Raw genomic sequence first — 17,882 nt, 5'->3', positions numbered from 1 at the left:
CTTGACCTTTGGATACGGACCTGGGTCTTGCGCGCGACTGTCGTCTTACTGTGGTACACATTCAGCCAAGTTATTTGAAAATCCATCCATCGATGACAAAGATATGGACCGACACGCCCATCAATGCACTATCCCTTAATGTCTAAGTGTGACCTTGACCTTTGAGTACGGACCTGGGTCTTGCGCGCGACACGTCGTCTACTGTGTACACATTCATGCCAAGTTATTTGAAAATCCATCCATCGATGACAAAGATATGACCGACACGCTATCAATGCAATAACAAACTTAATGCTAATTGACCTTGACCTTTAGCTACGGACCTGGGTCTTGCGGCGACAGTCTCTTACTGTGGTTACATTCACCAGTTTTGAAAATCATCATCATGAAAAGAATTAACGACACGAAAAATGCGACAGACCGACGACTGACAGACCAAACAGACGGTTCAAAAACTATATGCCTCCCTTCGGGGGCATAAAAATATTCAATCTGAGTATTTCACAAAACAAATTCATAGACAAATTCAAAACTGCTAAAATAACACCTATTTTCAAGAAAAACTCTCAAGTCAGACAAGATTTATTACAGGCCTGTATCGATTCTTCCAGTACTATCTAAACTTATAGAAAGACATTGTCTGAAACTACATGAAACTTTTCCTAGAAAAAAATACACTTATTCACTCACACCAATCAGGGTTCAGATCACAACATTCTCACTAGCATCACTGATGAATGGATAAATGCAATCAATTGTTTTATATCCTGGGCAAGAAAGATTGTGGTTCTGGCCAAAATGGCTATTTCAAGGATTCATGGATTTCTAAATTTGATCAAATACTAAATTGGAATGTTACATACTTATTGGACTGAATTTTGTAAATGTACTCAACAAAGAAATCTATAAAAATCAGTCCCCCGTGAAAATTAATGATTTTATAGTAGCTATAAAAAGATAATGATAAAAATTAACAAATAAACAAAATATACAAAAAATACTGCATCTTGCAAAAAATGGGTAAAAAACAATAATAAAAAAGAAAAATGTGTAGTTACTGGAGAAAAAAAAAGTATATGGATTTGGCCACATTCTGTCATGTAGAGGAAAGGCAAAAACTAAGACTCTATGCAGTGGCCTTTCTTGTCTGGCCTGGTCAATCAAATTTGTGCCACTGGACCTCTGTGAACACTATAGTGTCCTGTAACAATTATATGTAGATTGAAGTGAGAATATCCATTTAGTTCATATCTGTCTAGCTAGGATATGTGAATCTGTGACAAATTTAGGGGAGGGAACTCTGATACAAAATGTTGCAGTTATTAGCCTAGGGGGAGGGACCAAAACCAGAATATATACTATTGTTATAGTAGTGAAAGTTAGCTGGCTTTTCCCTGAAGCCATCTGTTAATCCAGTGATGTAATGCCTTGACCTTAGCTAGTAGGTTTGTAAAAGTGTTTGTTTTGGGTTTAATGCCGTTTTTCAACAGTTTTACAGTCATGTAACAGTGGGCAGTTAACCAGTGTTCCTGGATTCTGTACCAGTACAAACCTGTTCTCGACAAGTAACTGCCAACTTCCCCATACGAATTAACAGAGGTGCAGGACGAATGATTTCAGACACAATGTCTTTCATCAAATCGTCATGGGGAACATACGCCCCTCTGGGGATCGAACTCGCGGCCCTATGATCCACAGACCAATGTCTCCCTACCGAGTTAAGCATGCGGGCTGGTTTATAAAAGGGACAGGACTCTGAATACAATGGTAATGTCTGTTGGTAGTTTTGTTAGAAAGAGATTTGTATACATATAAAGCTGTTGTATCATGTGTAAAGCCAACAAAATTTAATTAACCCTTAGCCTGCTGGGGGCAAGTGATTCTGCCTTTGGGACCAGTGCAGACCAAGATCAGCCTGCACATCTGTGCAGTCTGATCATGATCTGCACTGTTTGCCATTCAGTCAGTATCTTTTTGGTAAGCACCCCTTTTAACAGTTAATGGTACTGTCCAAACTGAAAGATGGACAAGTTCATTATATAAATTTAGCAGGGTAAGGGTTAAAACATCTATACATGCACATGAATGCAACACAATCTGTACATGAATATAGATGCAATATACCTGAACAAAAATACCAAAAATTCAATAAAAAGAAACTGTACTGTATAATAGTATATTTACCTATTCAATTGCTTTTTCAAAATCAAATTTCCTGACTTTATTTTAAAAATACCCGTCTACCTTTCCATCAACTAATTTTGATGTACCTACTTTACCCATTATTGATTTCATTAGGATATTTAGTAATATCTATATGTCTAGAAGCATTTATTTAAGTTTTCATTCTCAATAGAGATATGCAAAGTGTTCACTATAATAGTTTTATCACTCCGAGATATGCAAGGTGTTCACTGTATCTTTATCTTTCTAACACTGAAAGTTGTAATAGTCCTCATATACATCATCAGAACAAGAGTGTGATGTCATGTGCCTCGCTCGTGTTGCAGTCGACGATCCAAAAAATTTGTTGCTCGGCTTTCTTGCAGTATTTGTATAAACTTCAGTTCTTCTATCAGATCTATGCCTGAGATTCTAAACAAATATACATAATAAATTTTGATATAAGTTATGCCCCAGTTTGATGTACAATAAATTATGTTTGAGTTTATGTGCAACAAGTTATATCTGGGATTGATGTGCTATGTGTGCAGTAAGAGATGTCTGAGTTTTGTGCAATAAGTTTATGTCTGAGTTTAGTGTGCAGTACGTTATGTCTGAGTCTGATAAGCAATAAGATATGTCCCAGTTTGGTGTGCATTTTATGTACGAGTTTGGAGTAAGGTATGTCAGTTTGGTGTGCAATAAGTTATGTCAGAGTCGGGTGTGCAATAACATATGTCTGAGTTTGGTGTGCAATAAGTTATGTCTGAGTTTGGTGTGCAATAAGTTATATCTGGGTTTGGTGTGTTATGTGTGCTATAGGATATGTCTAAGTTTGGTGTGCAATAAGTTATGTCTGAGTTTGGTGTGCAATAAGTTGTGTCTGATTTTGGTATGCAATAAATTATGTCTGGGTTTGGTGTGCAATAAGTTATGTCTGAGTTTAATGTGCAGTAAGACATGTCTGAGTTTGGTGTGCAAAAAGATATGTCTGAGTTTTGTGTGCAAAGTTATATCCCAGTTTGGTGTGCTTTGTGTGCAATAAGTCATGTCTGAGTCTGGTGTTTATAAGTTATGTACAAGTTTGGTGTGCAATAAGATGCTAGTATGTCTGAGTTTGGTGTGCAACAAGATATGTCTGAGTTTGGTGTGCAGTAAGTTATGTCCAAGTTTGGTGTACAACAAGATATGTCTGAGTTTGGTGTGCAACAAGATATGTCTGAGTTTGGTGTGCAGTAATTTATGTCCGAGTTTGGTGTTAAATTATTTATGTCCGAGTTTGGTGTGCAATAAGATATGTCCAAGTCTCATGTGTAATAAGATATGTCTGAGTTTGGTGTGCAACAAGATATGTCCAAGTCTCATGTGCAATAAGATATGTCCAAGTCTGGTGTTCAATACGTTCTGTCAGAGTCTGATGTGCAATATGTTATGCTCAGTGTTTGGTGTGCAATATGTTATGTTCAGAGTTTGGTGTGCAATAAGTTATGTCCAAGTTTGGTGTGCAATAAGTTATGTCCCAGTTTGGTGTGAATAACTTATGTCAAAGTTTGGTGTGCAATAAGTTATGTCCAAGTTTGGTGTGCAATAAGTTATGTCCAAGTTTGGTGTGCAATAAGTTATGTCCCAGTTTGGTGTGAATAACTTATGTCCCAGTTTGGTGTGCAATAAGTTATGTCCCAGTTTGGAGTGCATTAACTTGTGTCAAAGTTTGGTGTGCAATAAGTTATGTCCAAGTTTGGTGTGCAATAAGTTATGTCCCAGTTTGGTGTGAATAACTTATGTCCCAGTTTGGTGTGCAATAAGTTATGTCCCAGTTTGTTGTGCAATAAGTTATGTCCGAGTTTAGTGTGCAACATGTGCTAAATCTTCATGGTATCCTTATGGTCCACTCTCTTTGAAGTAGAAACAATCATTTGCAATTATCCAGACTGTAACCTACAATTACCTTGAAACATTTTCTTTTGGTAGTCCAATATTGCACTACTCCAGAAACCACAGATTATCCTGTTTATTCAGACGTTAAAATGCACAGTTGCTACATATTTAAAAGTTGCAATGCATAGCTGCTACATACTTAGATGTTGCAATGTACAGCAGCTACATATTCAGAAGTTTCAATGCATACATGCTACATATTCAGAAGTTGCATACATGTTACATATTCAGAAGTTGCAATTCACACATGTTACATATTCAGAAGTTGCAATGCACACATGTTACATATTCAGAAGTTGCATACATGTTACATATTCAGAAGTTGCAATGCACACATGCTACATATTCAGAAGTTGCCAAATTGCACACATGTTACATATTCAGAAGTTATGCCAAACAATGACTTTACATATTCAGAAGTTGCAATGCTCACATGTTACATATTCAGAAGTTGCATACATGTTACATATTCAGAAGTTGCAATGCACACATGTTACATATTCAGAAGTTGCAATGCACACATGCTACATATTCAGAAGTTGCATACATGTTACATATTCAGAAGTTGCAATGCACACATGTTACATATTCAGAAGTTGCAATGCTCAGAAGTTGCAATGCACACATGTTACATATTCAGAAGTTGCAATGCTCAGAAGTTGCAATGCACACATGTTACATATTCAGAAGTTGCAATGCTCAGAAGTTGCAATGCACACATGTTACATAATCAGAAGTTATAATGCACAGATGTTACATATTCATAAGTTATAATGCACAGATGTTAAGTGTTTCATGTAGAGATACCAAGGTTATCAATTACTAACAGACAAACAGGTAACTTGAAAAACAGCAGAATGGTGAAAATGTATGATAAAATGGATTGCTTTCCAATACATTATAAAAGTACAATTTTATATTACCATAAAGATATAAGACAAAGAAAAAGAAAAATCACATATTAACCACACCCAACTCTGCCTTCCAAAATGTATCAACAGTTAACACTGAAAACCAGAGAGTTTTATATTCTGGCTAATATTGTCAGCCCTAAAACAGAGGAATTTGAGACAGTATTGAAACTGAAATACAAGTGTATATCACAATCTCACATCACATCAAGTATAATTCTTAACACTGAAAATTGTAAAATTGTTCTCTCAGGTCGGAATTGTAAGATTTTCTTGACATCATCTGTTTATTTTTTTTCAGTGTGGACCCACCGTACCAGCGGTTGCTGCACATATTCATGTTCTGCGTGTAAATGTTACTCCGCTCATCTGACCTTGCTCTTACATCCTGTTATAGTTGTAAACAAGAAAGAGAATTGCAGCATGGAGAAAATTAATTGAACAATTAAGACAATATCGTTATCACAGATAGTTCTAGTGTCTTCAAGCATTATGCCAAGAATGTAAATTTCTAAAGCTACATTTTACATTAATATTGAATCATTTACTTATCGCCAACAAAAATGCAAGCTGTTATTGTATAACATGTGGGCACAAAATCTGTTTATCCTGTCTCAATTGTTTATTGCAAGATCAATAGTCTGTATGACAGTAGGAGGTTGCGATAAATCTTCAAATAATCCTCTCATAGAATTCATCTGCCAGTCAAGGCCAACCTGACCACCAAGTTTGACGTTCTGCGTCAAAACATTCTTATGTTATTGATCGGAAACCAAGGGGACAGACAGATGGCCTATTACTATATGCTACCCTTCAGAGGCATAATCAGCTTAAGAGAATAATGGATTGCCTATCTATAAACATATGGCTAGTGCCTATAGTTAATCTCTTTAAGATTTACATATTATACATGTATTACTCTTTAAGCTGAACACATTTTGAATAATTTATCTGAACTAAAACTAAATTAAATAAATTTAATAATTGCTTCTGTTTCTCAAAAGTATAAATATGATGTCGTGACATGTTATGGATACCATCCGAAACATTTGCTACTCTTCTTTGTGTATTAAGTCAAACTTTAACAACACTGTAACAACAATTACAAAACTGATATGAAATTTCAAAATTTTTACAACTCATATATTTGAAAGAAAATAAAATGGCATCTATTAAAAGGTTGTGAACAATTTATATACATATCTACACAACAATACAAGATTAACAACAATAAACAATGTTTAAAAATACAAATGTTTATATAAACAATGATAATTTGATGAGTGATTAACAGTTCTAACGAAGATCTAACTTACTCTTCATGAAATGCAATTTTCAAATATTAAGTCTGATTGACCATTTGTAATAAAATTTCCAAATAAGAATGGTTTAGTTTGTCCAACATTTTATCTGGTTACAATACTGTTTTGTTATGTTCATATTATAATGTCCACTTATCGTCCTATATCTGTAGATAAAGTGAATCATCCAAAATGAGGTCCAGCAGTGTTGTGGGATTTCTCCTTGTTCACAGCTTAATGGATGTGACAGATTCATTTTCTCACTGTTGGGTTTACCGAGACTTTCATGTATTTTTTTATGACAAAACTTGTACAACCACCAAGCAGACAGTTTTCTTTAATACAGTAGTCTGTAACCAGTGTGAGACAAGCAATATGAGGTAAGATTATCTCAGAAGGTGAGAAACAAATATATATATGCATGTGTAAAAACACCACTGTACAAGGTTTAAACTAAAAAATAATATACAAATATATACAGTCATGTAAAATTATCAACATCATCAGATGCTGTGCACATTTAGCTTTTGTACTGATGATATTGAGTTACCAATCTGTCATCAGTTTTTCGTGCCTTCATCATTTTCATCTTCTGTGGTGCTGAAGATCCGTGGTAAAGATTACTAGACATTTGCATGTTTGTTGTGAAAACTTTCGTCCTCTGATCTGACCTGTGCCGTACGTCCTGTTAAATTGATATAAAGCAAAAGCACTAGTACAGAACTGAGATAGATACAGACTTTCAAAAAGTTCATCTAAGATTAAAATACTGCCTGCAAGTGCCATCGCTCGTCTGCAGGTGCTGGACAATATGTAGGAGTTATGGTTCTTAGCCTTCTAATTCATCCTAACTGATGACAAACAAATGTATGAAGATACAAAGCTATAGTAGGTATTCAAGAAAAGTGACTAAACAAAAAATTGCCAAGAAATACTAATTCTTAACTTAAAATGGCCAATAATTCTCACAAAATGCAATAGAGATTTAAGTTCTTGACCTACATAAACAAGTGTTGAAAGTCTCAAAGCTATAGCTCTTATGAAAGAAACGGTTTGCAGTAAGAAAAATAAAGATGTCCTGAGCAGTAAATTCAAGATTTTTAAAAAAAAATTCTTTGAATTTCCTTGTAGCACGTGCATACAAGAGGCTTCCCTCTCTTTGAGCTGGAAATATGACACTTAAAAATGCATCTGTAACCATTAAGAACACTTTGCTTCATTACCATAAAGTATGAAAAAGCCTTGGTAATAGGCATAAGCCATATAACATAATTTAACCTGACAGCACCATGCAACATGCAAAACTAGATATGGTGCAGATCCTGTTCTTTCCAGACAAATAATACTTTTAACTAAAAATCACTGCACTGTAAATCACTGAAGACATGCAATCACAGTGATACTCAAGCTTTATTACCAATATTAAATGAAATCCAATTAGTTCCTTCTGAGAAACAAAGACGTATGTTTTTGTGTACAAGCAAAACTGAACACATGTTTAAAAACAAACTTTGAAATATTTCCAGCTTTTTCTTAGAAAATCTTGCTGTCACAATTCATCTTAAATCCAAGTGTCTTTTGAAAGTCTGTAGTTTTTTATATAAAGAGTTTAGAAGCTGTAGTAAAAACTGGAAAAGAACAGAGTTATTCACAAAACATAATTTCACACTGCATAGCACTCTTTGTGTAAAACCTGCCAAAGATGCATACACTGAACAAGAACTGTCTCCATAGGATGACACATGCCCCCGATGGCACTTTGAATGAATAGTTATGGCCGATGTTAGAATTTAGGACCTTTGACCTATGGAGCTGGGTCTTGCGCGCGACACGTCGTCTTACTGTGTCACACATTCATGCATAGTTATTTTAAAATCCATGCATGAATGACAAAGATATGGACCGGACATGCCCATCAATGCACTATCATGAAAAATGACCTTTAACGTCTAAGTGTGACCTTGACCTTTGAGCTACGGACCTGGGTCTTGCGTGTGACACGTCGTCTTACTGTGGTACACATTCATGCCATGTTATTTGAAAATCCATCCATCGATGACAAAGATATGGACCGGACACGCCCATCAATGCACTATCCTTTAACGTCTAAGTGTGACCTTGACCTTTGAGCTACGAACCTGGGTCTTGTGCACGACACGTCGTCTTACTGTGGTAAACATTCATGCCAAGTTATTTGAAAATCCATCCATCGAGGACAAAGATATGGGCCGGACACGCCCATCAATGCACTATCCTTTAACGTCTAAGTGTGACCTTGACCTTTGAGCTACGAACCTGGGTCTTGCGCGCGACATGTCGTCTTATCATGGTACATATTTATGCCAAGTTATTTGAAAAATCCATCCATCGATGACAAAGATATGGACCGGACACGCCCATCAATGCACTATCCTTTAATGTCTAAGTGTGACCTTGACCTTTGAGCTACGGACCTGGGTCTTGCGCGCGACGTGTCGTCTTATTGTGGTACACATTCATGCCAAGTTATTTGAAAATCCATCCATCGATGACAAAGATATGGACCGGACACGCCCATCAATGCACTATCCTTTAATGTCTAAGTGTGACCTTGACCTTTGAGCTACGGACCTGGGTCTTGCGCGCGACACGTCCTCTTACTGTGGTACACATTCATGCCAAGTTATTTGAAAATCCATCCATCGATGACAAAGATATGGACAGGACATGAAAATTGCGGACAGACAGACAGACGGTTCAAAAACTATATGCCTCCCTTCGGGGGCATAAAAAGGGGCTTTACGTTAAATGTGTATGTTATAAGGTAATGAGTTGCACATGCATGAACCTTATGATTAACTTTTAATCAGGAATTGAATGGAAATCATGATCATATGGCAGAAAATGAGTGCTCAAACTTTATGAATGTTTAGAATTAAGAAAGTTAATTGCATTTTTATTTTTTTGGTGCTATATGAGTTGGATATGAAGCAACGTGGAACTGTGCATATTAAACACGAGAGTATGAACATCTCAGCTAAACCAAGCAAAAGGCTTTAATAAATAACTACTGGCCTCAAAGCCACATGCATGAACTAAGCCTTTAATACTAAAATATGTGAAGCTACTGGCAATAAAGCACAGATGGAGGAAATAAATTCAGACAATTTGCACAACTGCACATGCAAGGTTAGGAAGAAACATCAAGAAAGCCACATTAAGAAAAAAAACTTTGATCACATTACATTAATGGATGGGACCAAATACTAAAAACAGCATCTGGATATTCTGTACAAGTTATTCAGATGTTCCTATAAAAGTGTCCTTGAAATTTCTAACAATGTGATCCGTTGCCTTTCATTAAACAAGAGCGTTGCCTATGAGTGCCATCACTCGTCTGCAAGTGCTGGACATTATGTATTGGTTACAGGTATATAATTTAGAGTTCTAAGTATAAAAAGCACCATAATTCTGACAAAATGCAGGTTAGAGTTATGGTTCTTGATATAGTCACCTACTGATGATAAACAAGTGTGCAAAGATTCAAAGCTGTATCTGTTATAGCTTTTGACAAAAAGGTGGACCAAAACAAAAAATTTAACGAAGACCAACGTCGACATCAATTGATAACAATACCTCATAGATTTTTTCAAGAATCAGACAAGCTCACAATAACTTTTGCTAGGAGTCTAAATGAGCAGTCAAACATAATGGCCACTGTTTTCAACAGAGTTACGTCAAGTCATCTTGGAGCAAATTAACGTTTACAATAGATACTTGCATTAAAGCGCATGTGTCAAATGAATATTAATTATGCTATTTATTTGTAAAATAATAGAAGATTTTGTGGTTTTCTCATTTTTGAACATCTTATAATAATTGTAATTGCAAACAATAAAAGAAACACATGTATTTACAAATATTCAAATTCTGAAATTTCACTTGAATATTTGTCAGAGATGTGGATATTTGAATATCTGATCCCATCCATACGCTGCACACAATCCACGCTTTTTGAAAAACAGATATAAATGGAAATCCTGAATAATTTCATCAGGTCAAAAGGATAAAGTTAAAGACATACTTACATCTTGTACTATAGCTTTCTTCAGTTCAGTTCTAAGTACCTCAGACTCGTTTCTGAAGGCAAGTTGCTCCTCTAACTGTGTGCTATTCTTAGCTCCCCTTTTCATCATCTTCTGCACTTTGCGCCTGTAAATTACAAACAGAAATACTGTTACAACAATATCATTATTATTATGGTGTGACCTAGTTTTTGACCACGGATGACCCAATATTTTAACTAGAAGATTCTTTTGTAAAAAAGCGCATGTCTCCCCCAATGCATAGTCGTATATGCAAGAAGTCAATAGGGGACAGGAGCGAAGTCTAAGAGACACTGGCAGTTGGCTGCGATTGGGATCATCTTCTTGGCATATTCAATCATCCCACTAAGTTTCAACATTCTGAGCCTAGTGGTTCTCAAGTTATGAATTGGATACAGTCTTCCATGTTCAGGCCCCTGTGACCTTGACCTTTGATCAAGTGACCCCAAAATCATTAGAGGTCATCTACTCTGCATGTCCAATCATCCTTCTTCCTTTCAACATTCTGGGCCAAGTGGTTCTCAAGTAATTGATTGAAAAAAGTTTTCTATGTTCAGCCCCCTGTAACCTTGACCTTTGATAGCGTGACCCAAAAAACAATGGGGGTCACCTACACTGTAATTCCTATCACCCTTTGAAGTTTGAAGGTTTTAGGTCAAGTGGTTCTTCAATTATTAACCGGAAATGAATTTCCATTTTCTATCCACTGTGACCTTGACCTTTAATAGAGTGACCCCAAAATCAATAGGGGTCATCTACTCTGCATGTCCAACCATCCTATGAAATTTCAACATTCTGGGTCAAGTGGTTCTCAAGTTACTGACCGGAAATTGTTTTCCATGTTCATGCCCCTGTGACTTTGACCTTTGATAGGGTGACCCCAAAATCGATGTCATCGAGGTCATCTCCTCTACATGACCAATCATTCATTAATAGAGTGACCCCTAAATCAATAGGGTTCATCTATTCTTCATGTCCAATCATCCTATGAAGTTTCAACATTCTGGGTCAAGCGGTTCTCAAGTTATTGATCGGAAATTGTTCTCCATGTTCAGGCCCTTGTGACCTTGACCTTTAACAGAGTGACCTCAAAATCAATAGGGGTCCTTTACTCTGCATGATCAATCATCTTATGAAGTTTCAACATTCTGGGTCAAGTGGTTCTCAAGTTACTGATCGGAAATGGTTTTCCATGTTCAGGCCCATGTGACCTTTGATGGAGTGACCCCAAAAACAATAGGGGTTGTCTACTCCATAAGCCCTGCCACCCTATGGAGTTTGAAGATTCTAGATCAAATGGTTCTCCAGTTATTGATCGGAAGAGAAGTGTGATGGACGGACGGACGGACAGGGCAAAAAACAATATGTCTCCCACAATAATTACTCGAGACCTGATAAAGACAAACATTCTGACCTTGTTCCATGAAGATCAGGAAGAAAACATGGACACTACGAGTGTTGATCCAAAATCTATTGTTGTTAAAAATAATTTACAACTCTGTATCAAATCAAACCATAAATGAAATCTCTATATGGCTGCAAAAGCCAAAATAGCAAATTTTGGCACTTTCAGGGGACATAACTCTGGAACCTAAGACGGGATCTGGCCAGTTTTCCAAATGAACCAAGATATTATGCCATTACAAGTTGTGTGCAAGTTTAATTAAAATCTGTTGCAAAATGTGGTCTCTATTGTGTTCACAGGCCACAATAGCAAATTTTGGCCCTTTAAGGGGCCATAACTCTGGAACCAATGAAGGGATCTGGCCAATTTTTGAAAGGAACTGAGATATTATGCAAATATAAGTTGTGTGCAAGTTTGATTACAATCGGTTGCAACAAAATGTGGTCTCTATCATGTACACAAGAAATTGTGAACAGATGACGGATGGACGCACAGACAGACAGACAGACAATGGACGAAGATCAATCACAAAACTAGGTGACAGGACTGGTGAGCTTAAAAGCAAAACAAATGAAGAAGTTCAAATGTTAACATAGTTTAGATCAATTCAGACCACTTACATGTGTTCTTGTGCTTCTTTTGTTTTTCCTTGACAAGCCATCAGTGCTGACTTCTGAACGGTTGCCACGCCAACAACTGCAACATTTATTCCCTGAAATACAAAATGCTTTATTAAAATACACATTCAATTATTTTTAATTCACAGCCCATGCCCCTCATCACTGTGCAGCCCATGCCCCTCATCGCTGTAAATTTGATATCCTGCATGGGATGTAGACCTCTTTTAATGTGATGGAGCTTACTTGCTGACTTGCTGATGTTCAGTGGTTCTGGTGCACCTCTGTGTCTTTCTAGAAAGCCATTATATCATTATACATATAAACTGTGTTGGTGAAAGTTCAAACAAAACAAAGTGAAGCATTTTAAAATCTGAACTCACTATATGCCTTTATAAAAAAAGATGTTTAAGAAAAATGGCTGAATGTATATTGTAGTACCTGAAAATTTTGTAAAATTGTGCTGCTTTTTTGGAGGGGTGAGGGGGCTGGAGAGGGAAGGACACGGAGCTGCAGAGAGGGGTTCAGTGCCTTTTAACAACAGTATTTCAGTTATGTAATGGCAGACAGTTACTGTTAAATAATTAATATTTGTCGGGGACTAATTTTCATACATTCTGTGGAAGGAAATCCCACTGAACATATAAACTATATATTTATTCACTCTTAAAAACTGACTTCAAATAAGGAAATTGGTAAAAAAACAAAATTTCATGCCCAGGAAATTAAATGATTCCACAATAACCTAACCTGTGTTCCTGTAGTCTGAACCTGTAATAACCTGTTCGCTGCAAGTAACTGCCAACTTCCCAAAATGAGTCAGGTGCAAAATGAAGGATTTCAAACATACTGTCTTTATCAAATTGTAAAAGAGAATATACTTCTCACTAGGGGATCAAATTCTCCATTCTTCAGATTTTAATCAAAACTGTTTTTGTCATGAGGTCACTGTGACCTTTACTAATGCAAATGTGACCTTTTTCATTCTTGCTAGTATTTTAAACAACAACACAATTAATCTTCAGGTAGTCAATGATAATGTATGCATGCACAGAAGGTCAAACTTCATTTACCAAACCTGAGGGTTTCTCCTATACATGCTGTGAAATCATTCAATTTTGTAGGCATCAATGATTTCAGACACAATGTCTTTTACCAAAAAGTTATAGTGAGCATATTCCTTGCCCTGGGAACAAACTCATGACCCTGTCATCAGTAGATCTGTATTCTTCCTAATAAGCTACCTCCCTATGCTGGCTTCCAATTATCTAAATCAGAACTCATTCCCATTACTGAGAGAAACTGTAACATGTTACCTCTTCCATCTGTTTCCTGTCCTGTGTAACTTCATGGGCTTTACTGAGAACTCTTAGGCATCTCATACCTGACTTCAGCGTGTAGGATATGTGTACCTGTAATGTAAAGGCCTCAATGTAAATAGTCTGTAACTTTCATCTAATGACCTAAGTATACAGGCTAAAGTTTGCACTGTTATGTGAACTAGTATGATATCTGTATGTAGAAGTCTTCACCTTAATTGTATCTGAACTATCATTTCAAAACCTGTATGTATATGATATCTGATATTTAATATATATGATACTTTATTGTACTATAACATTACATGACTATTATTGTGTATGACATCTATAAATGTAGTGTACCACAACTATATCATGTAGTTGGGATGATAATTCACCTTCTGAAAGGTGACTCTCTACTGCATGGCAATACTTAATTCACTGTCTAAGGGGAGATAACTGATATCACTTGATGACAATGGGACATTGAAAATAATTCTTACACTTGATGATAGATAAAGACAACTGATTTTACTAGATTTTTGCCATACAACACAGTAAACTACCAGAATGTAATGATGTGGTATCTGTCAATGATGTATATAATATTATGAAGGAAAATGCAATGAAAACAGAGATCATGCCTGTTTACAAGTTTAAAAGAACATGGACAGTAAAGACTTGGTCATTACCGTTTATTTTTTATGAAACAAATTGTATTCATGTTATAACGATAGCTTATTTAACCCTTATAATGCAGGACACAATTGATTCTGCCTTTGCAACCAGTGTAGATCATGATCAGCCTGCACATCCATGCAGTTTGATCAAGATCTGCACTGTTCGCCATTTAGTCAGTATATTTTTGGTAAGCACCCCTTTCAACAGTTAATGGTACTGTCCAAATAGAAAGACAATTTGGACAAGTTTGTTATAGAAACTTAGCAAAGTAAAGGTTAACTGTGGATTCAGTTCTCTATTACAAGTGTCCAGAGAAATCAACTATCTCCCATAATTATTGTGCGAATCTGACTAAAGTTAGTGAAATCATTTATATTCAATTACATGTATCATCAAGTGAAATAAGCTATTTTACAGTGACATCAAATCAAATCCGTCTCCCAAAATTGTCAAATGAAGTCAGATATCTCCAATTATCAACTAGAATGTGTCTGTAGGACACAGGGTGTGCCCCCCACTGGTTTTGTTTGTTTGTTTGTTTTGGGTTTAACGCCATTTTTCAACAATATTTCAGTTATTTAACGGCGGGCAGTTAACCTAACCAGTTTTCCTGGATTCTGTACCAGTACAAACCTGTTCTCCACAAGTAACTGCCAACTTCCCAAAATGAATCAGAGGTGGAGGACTAATGATGTCAGACAAAATGTCGTTTATCAAATAGTCACGGAGAACATACGAACCGCCCAAGGATCGAACTCACGACACCGCTATCCGTAGACCAACGCTCTTACCTACTGAGCTAAGCGGGCAGGCTGCCTCCCACTGGTACATTTGTCACAAATAAGGGGCAATAATTCAAGTCTGCAGTTAATGGGGTATAGCCTCAACTAACATTTTATGAAAAGGGTTCATTATTCTAGGCCCTATACTTTTTGAGCTATGAGCATCACAAACAAAAAATCTTCTATTTTGGCTATTTCAAAGGCCATAACTCTGTAATAAGAGTAAGATTCTCAAGAAGAATGCCAAGTGTGCAAGGCCACATCATAAAGACTCCTGCAAGGTTTCCTGAATTTACATCTAATACTTTTTGAGCTAGGCACATAATTAGGTGAAAAAGTGCATTTTTTTACTATTTCAGGGGCCATAACTTTAAAAAGGGCGAGAAGCCCAAAAATATGTCAAGCTTATATCATTGACTTGAGGACAAGAAGGTTCTCAGAAAACATATCTCAGTCCAAAGGACGGAACAACAAAGGAAGAAATTTAACCAAAAGAAAAAAAAAATTCTTACAAGGTATAGATATGTCAAAATACACCTAAAAATTGGAGGAAATCATCCATGTTGTACCACAGAAAAAGTGGTCTCTGTTTTTCCCTATGGCCAATAATAAAAAAGTTACTAAAAATCAGCTATTTATAGTAACGTAAAAGGGAAGTAATAAAAAAAATATATTGTAAGTGAACAAAAGAAGGATCTGCCAAATAAATCTCTGACATAAATGAAATTTCAGATCAGTATCTTCATTAGTTACGGAGATATACCCATTTTAATTTGAAATAAAGGGAGGTAATTTGGCATAAAATCAGTCCATAGTTATCTACCGTGATTGTCTCAGTCCAACTCATAACAATAATGAAATTTCAAATAAGTCCTATAAGTCTTACTGATATAAATCCATTTTGATTACAATCAGGGGAGGTAATAAGATATAAAATAACTCCGGAACCTACGATTGGATCTGATTTGTCATGGAATCCAAGATTTATTGTTGTTGAAGATATTTTGGAAGTTTGTATCAAATAAAACCATAAATGAAGTATCTATAGGCTGCAAAAGCCAAAATAGCCAATTTTGGACCTTTAAGGACCATAACTCTGGAACCCATGATGGAATCTGGCCAGTTCAAAAAAGGGAAGCAAGATCTTGTGGTGATACAAGTTGTGTGCAAGTTTGGTTAAAATCAAATCATAAATGAAGCTGCTATTGTGCAGACAAGGTCAAAATAGCTAATTTTGGCCCTTTCAGGGGCCATAACTCTGGAACCCATTAAGGGATCGGGCCGTTCAAGAAAGGAACCGAGATCTTATGGTGACACAAGTTTTGTGCAAGTTTGATTAAATTCAAATCATAAATGAAGCTGCTATTGTGCAGACAAGGTCAAAATAGCTAATTTTGGCCCTTTCAGGGGCCATAACTCTGGAACCCAAAACGGAATCTGGCCAGTTCAAGAAAGGAACCAAGATCTTATGGTGATACAAGTTGTGTGCCAGTTTGGTAAAAATCAAATCATAAATAAAGCTGCTATTGTGCAGAAAAGGGTCAAAATAGCTAATTTTGGCCCTTTCAGGGGCCATAACTAAGAACCCATAATGGGATCTGGCCAGTTCAAGAAAGGAACCATGATCTTATGGTGATACAAGTTGTGTGCAGTTTGGTTAAAATAAAATCATAAATGAAACCACTATCGTGCAGACAAGAAATTGTTGACGCACGGACGCACGGACTGACGACGGATGCCGGACGAAGGGTGATCACAAAAGCTCACCTTGTCACTATGTGACAGGTGAGCTAAAAATAGGGGTATGGAACCAGCCAAAAAATTAGAGGTGTGCAAGTTTATATCATGATAAAGACTTATGCAAGTTTTCAACCATTTATATTAAATACTTTTTGAGCTAGGTGCGTCACAAGGTGAAAATGTACATTTTTTACTATTTCAGGGGCCATAACTCTGAAAATGGGGGGCAGAGCCAGATGAAAAATAGGAGGTGCCCAAGGTCATATCATGATTAAGACTCATGCAAGGTTTAATGAATCTATATCAAATACTTTTTGAGCTAGGCATGTCACAAGGTAAAAATGTGCATTTTTGACTATTTCAGGGGCCATAACTCTGAAAATAGGGGGCGGAGCCAGATGAAAAATAGGAGCGCGCAAGTTCATATCATGATTAAGACTCATGCAAGGTTTCATGAATCTATATCAAATACTTTTCGAGCTAGACGTGTCACAAACTTCGGACGGACGGATGCACTGACAAGACCAAATCTGGGGGGGGGGGGGGGGGGGGGGCAAAAAAGTGAACTAAAATTATTCATACCTGCCAGAATTTTCTAGCAAACTTAGTTATCTGTCCTCATCATCCAGTGATGTCCCCCATCATATGAATCATGTTATCTCCCCTCATTGTAAAACAAAATTACTTATCTCTCATCCTCCTCACAGGTATCTTCCATTATAGTTCAGTGAAATCAGGTGTCTTCCATGATTATTGTCCACAGAAATTAGTTACCCCCCCACCCCCCTCCTAGTGAAATCAGGTGTCTTCCATGATTATTGTCCAGAGAAATTAGTTACCCCCACCCCCTACACTTTACTAAACAAGAGCTGTCTCCAATGGATGACACATGCCCCCGATGGCACTTTGAATGAATAGTATGGCCGATGTTAGAGTTTAGGACCTTTGACCTACGGAC

At 36.7% G+C, this 17,882-nt stretch overlaps 1 protein-coding gene across 4 annotated transcripts in view; it reads right to left on the bottom strand.

The window, feature by feature from the left end:
- Nucleotides 1–2,160: 2,160 nt before the first annotated feature.
- LOC128555705 (circularly permutated Ras protein 1-like) overlaps nucleotides 2,161–17,882 on the bottom strand; it is a 52,884-nt gene continuing 37,162 nt past the window's right edge. For 2 of the 4 annotated variants that reach the window (XM_053538879.1, XM_053538866.1), the window contains exons 14-17: nucleotides 13,737–13,832; nucleotides 12,424–12,515; nucleotides 10,381–10,504; nucleotides 4,513–5,400 (exon numbers count right to left, since the gene is read on the bottom strand). In XM_053538879.1, the coding sequence (XP_053394854.1) occupies nucleotides 5,233–5,400; nucleotides 10,381–10,504; nucleotides 12,424–12,515; nucleotides 13,737–13,832 (480 nt within the window). In that variant the 3' untranslated portion in view covers nucleotides 4,513–5,232. Of the gene's footprint in view, nucleotides 2,596–4,512; nucleotides 5,401–5,975; nucleotides 6,999–10,380; nucleotides 10,505–12,423; nucleotides 12,516–13,736; nucleotides 13,833–17,882 lie in introns of those variants that run through there. The other 2 variants (XM_053538875.1, XM_053538873.1) reach the window with 2 other exon arrangements.

This window comes from Mercenaria mercenaria, chromosome 1, assembly GCF_021730395.1.
Source record: "Mercenaria mercenaria strain notata chromosome 1, MADL_Memer_1, whole genome shotgun sequence".
Classification (NCBI taxonomy): Eukaryota; Metazoa; Mollusca; class Bivalvia; order Venerida; family Veneridae; genus Mercenaria; species Mercenaria mercenaria.
The sequence above is the reverse complement of the archived record's forward strand: the minus strand, read 5'-3'. Positions and strand labels throughout refer to the sequence as shown.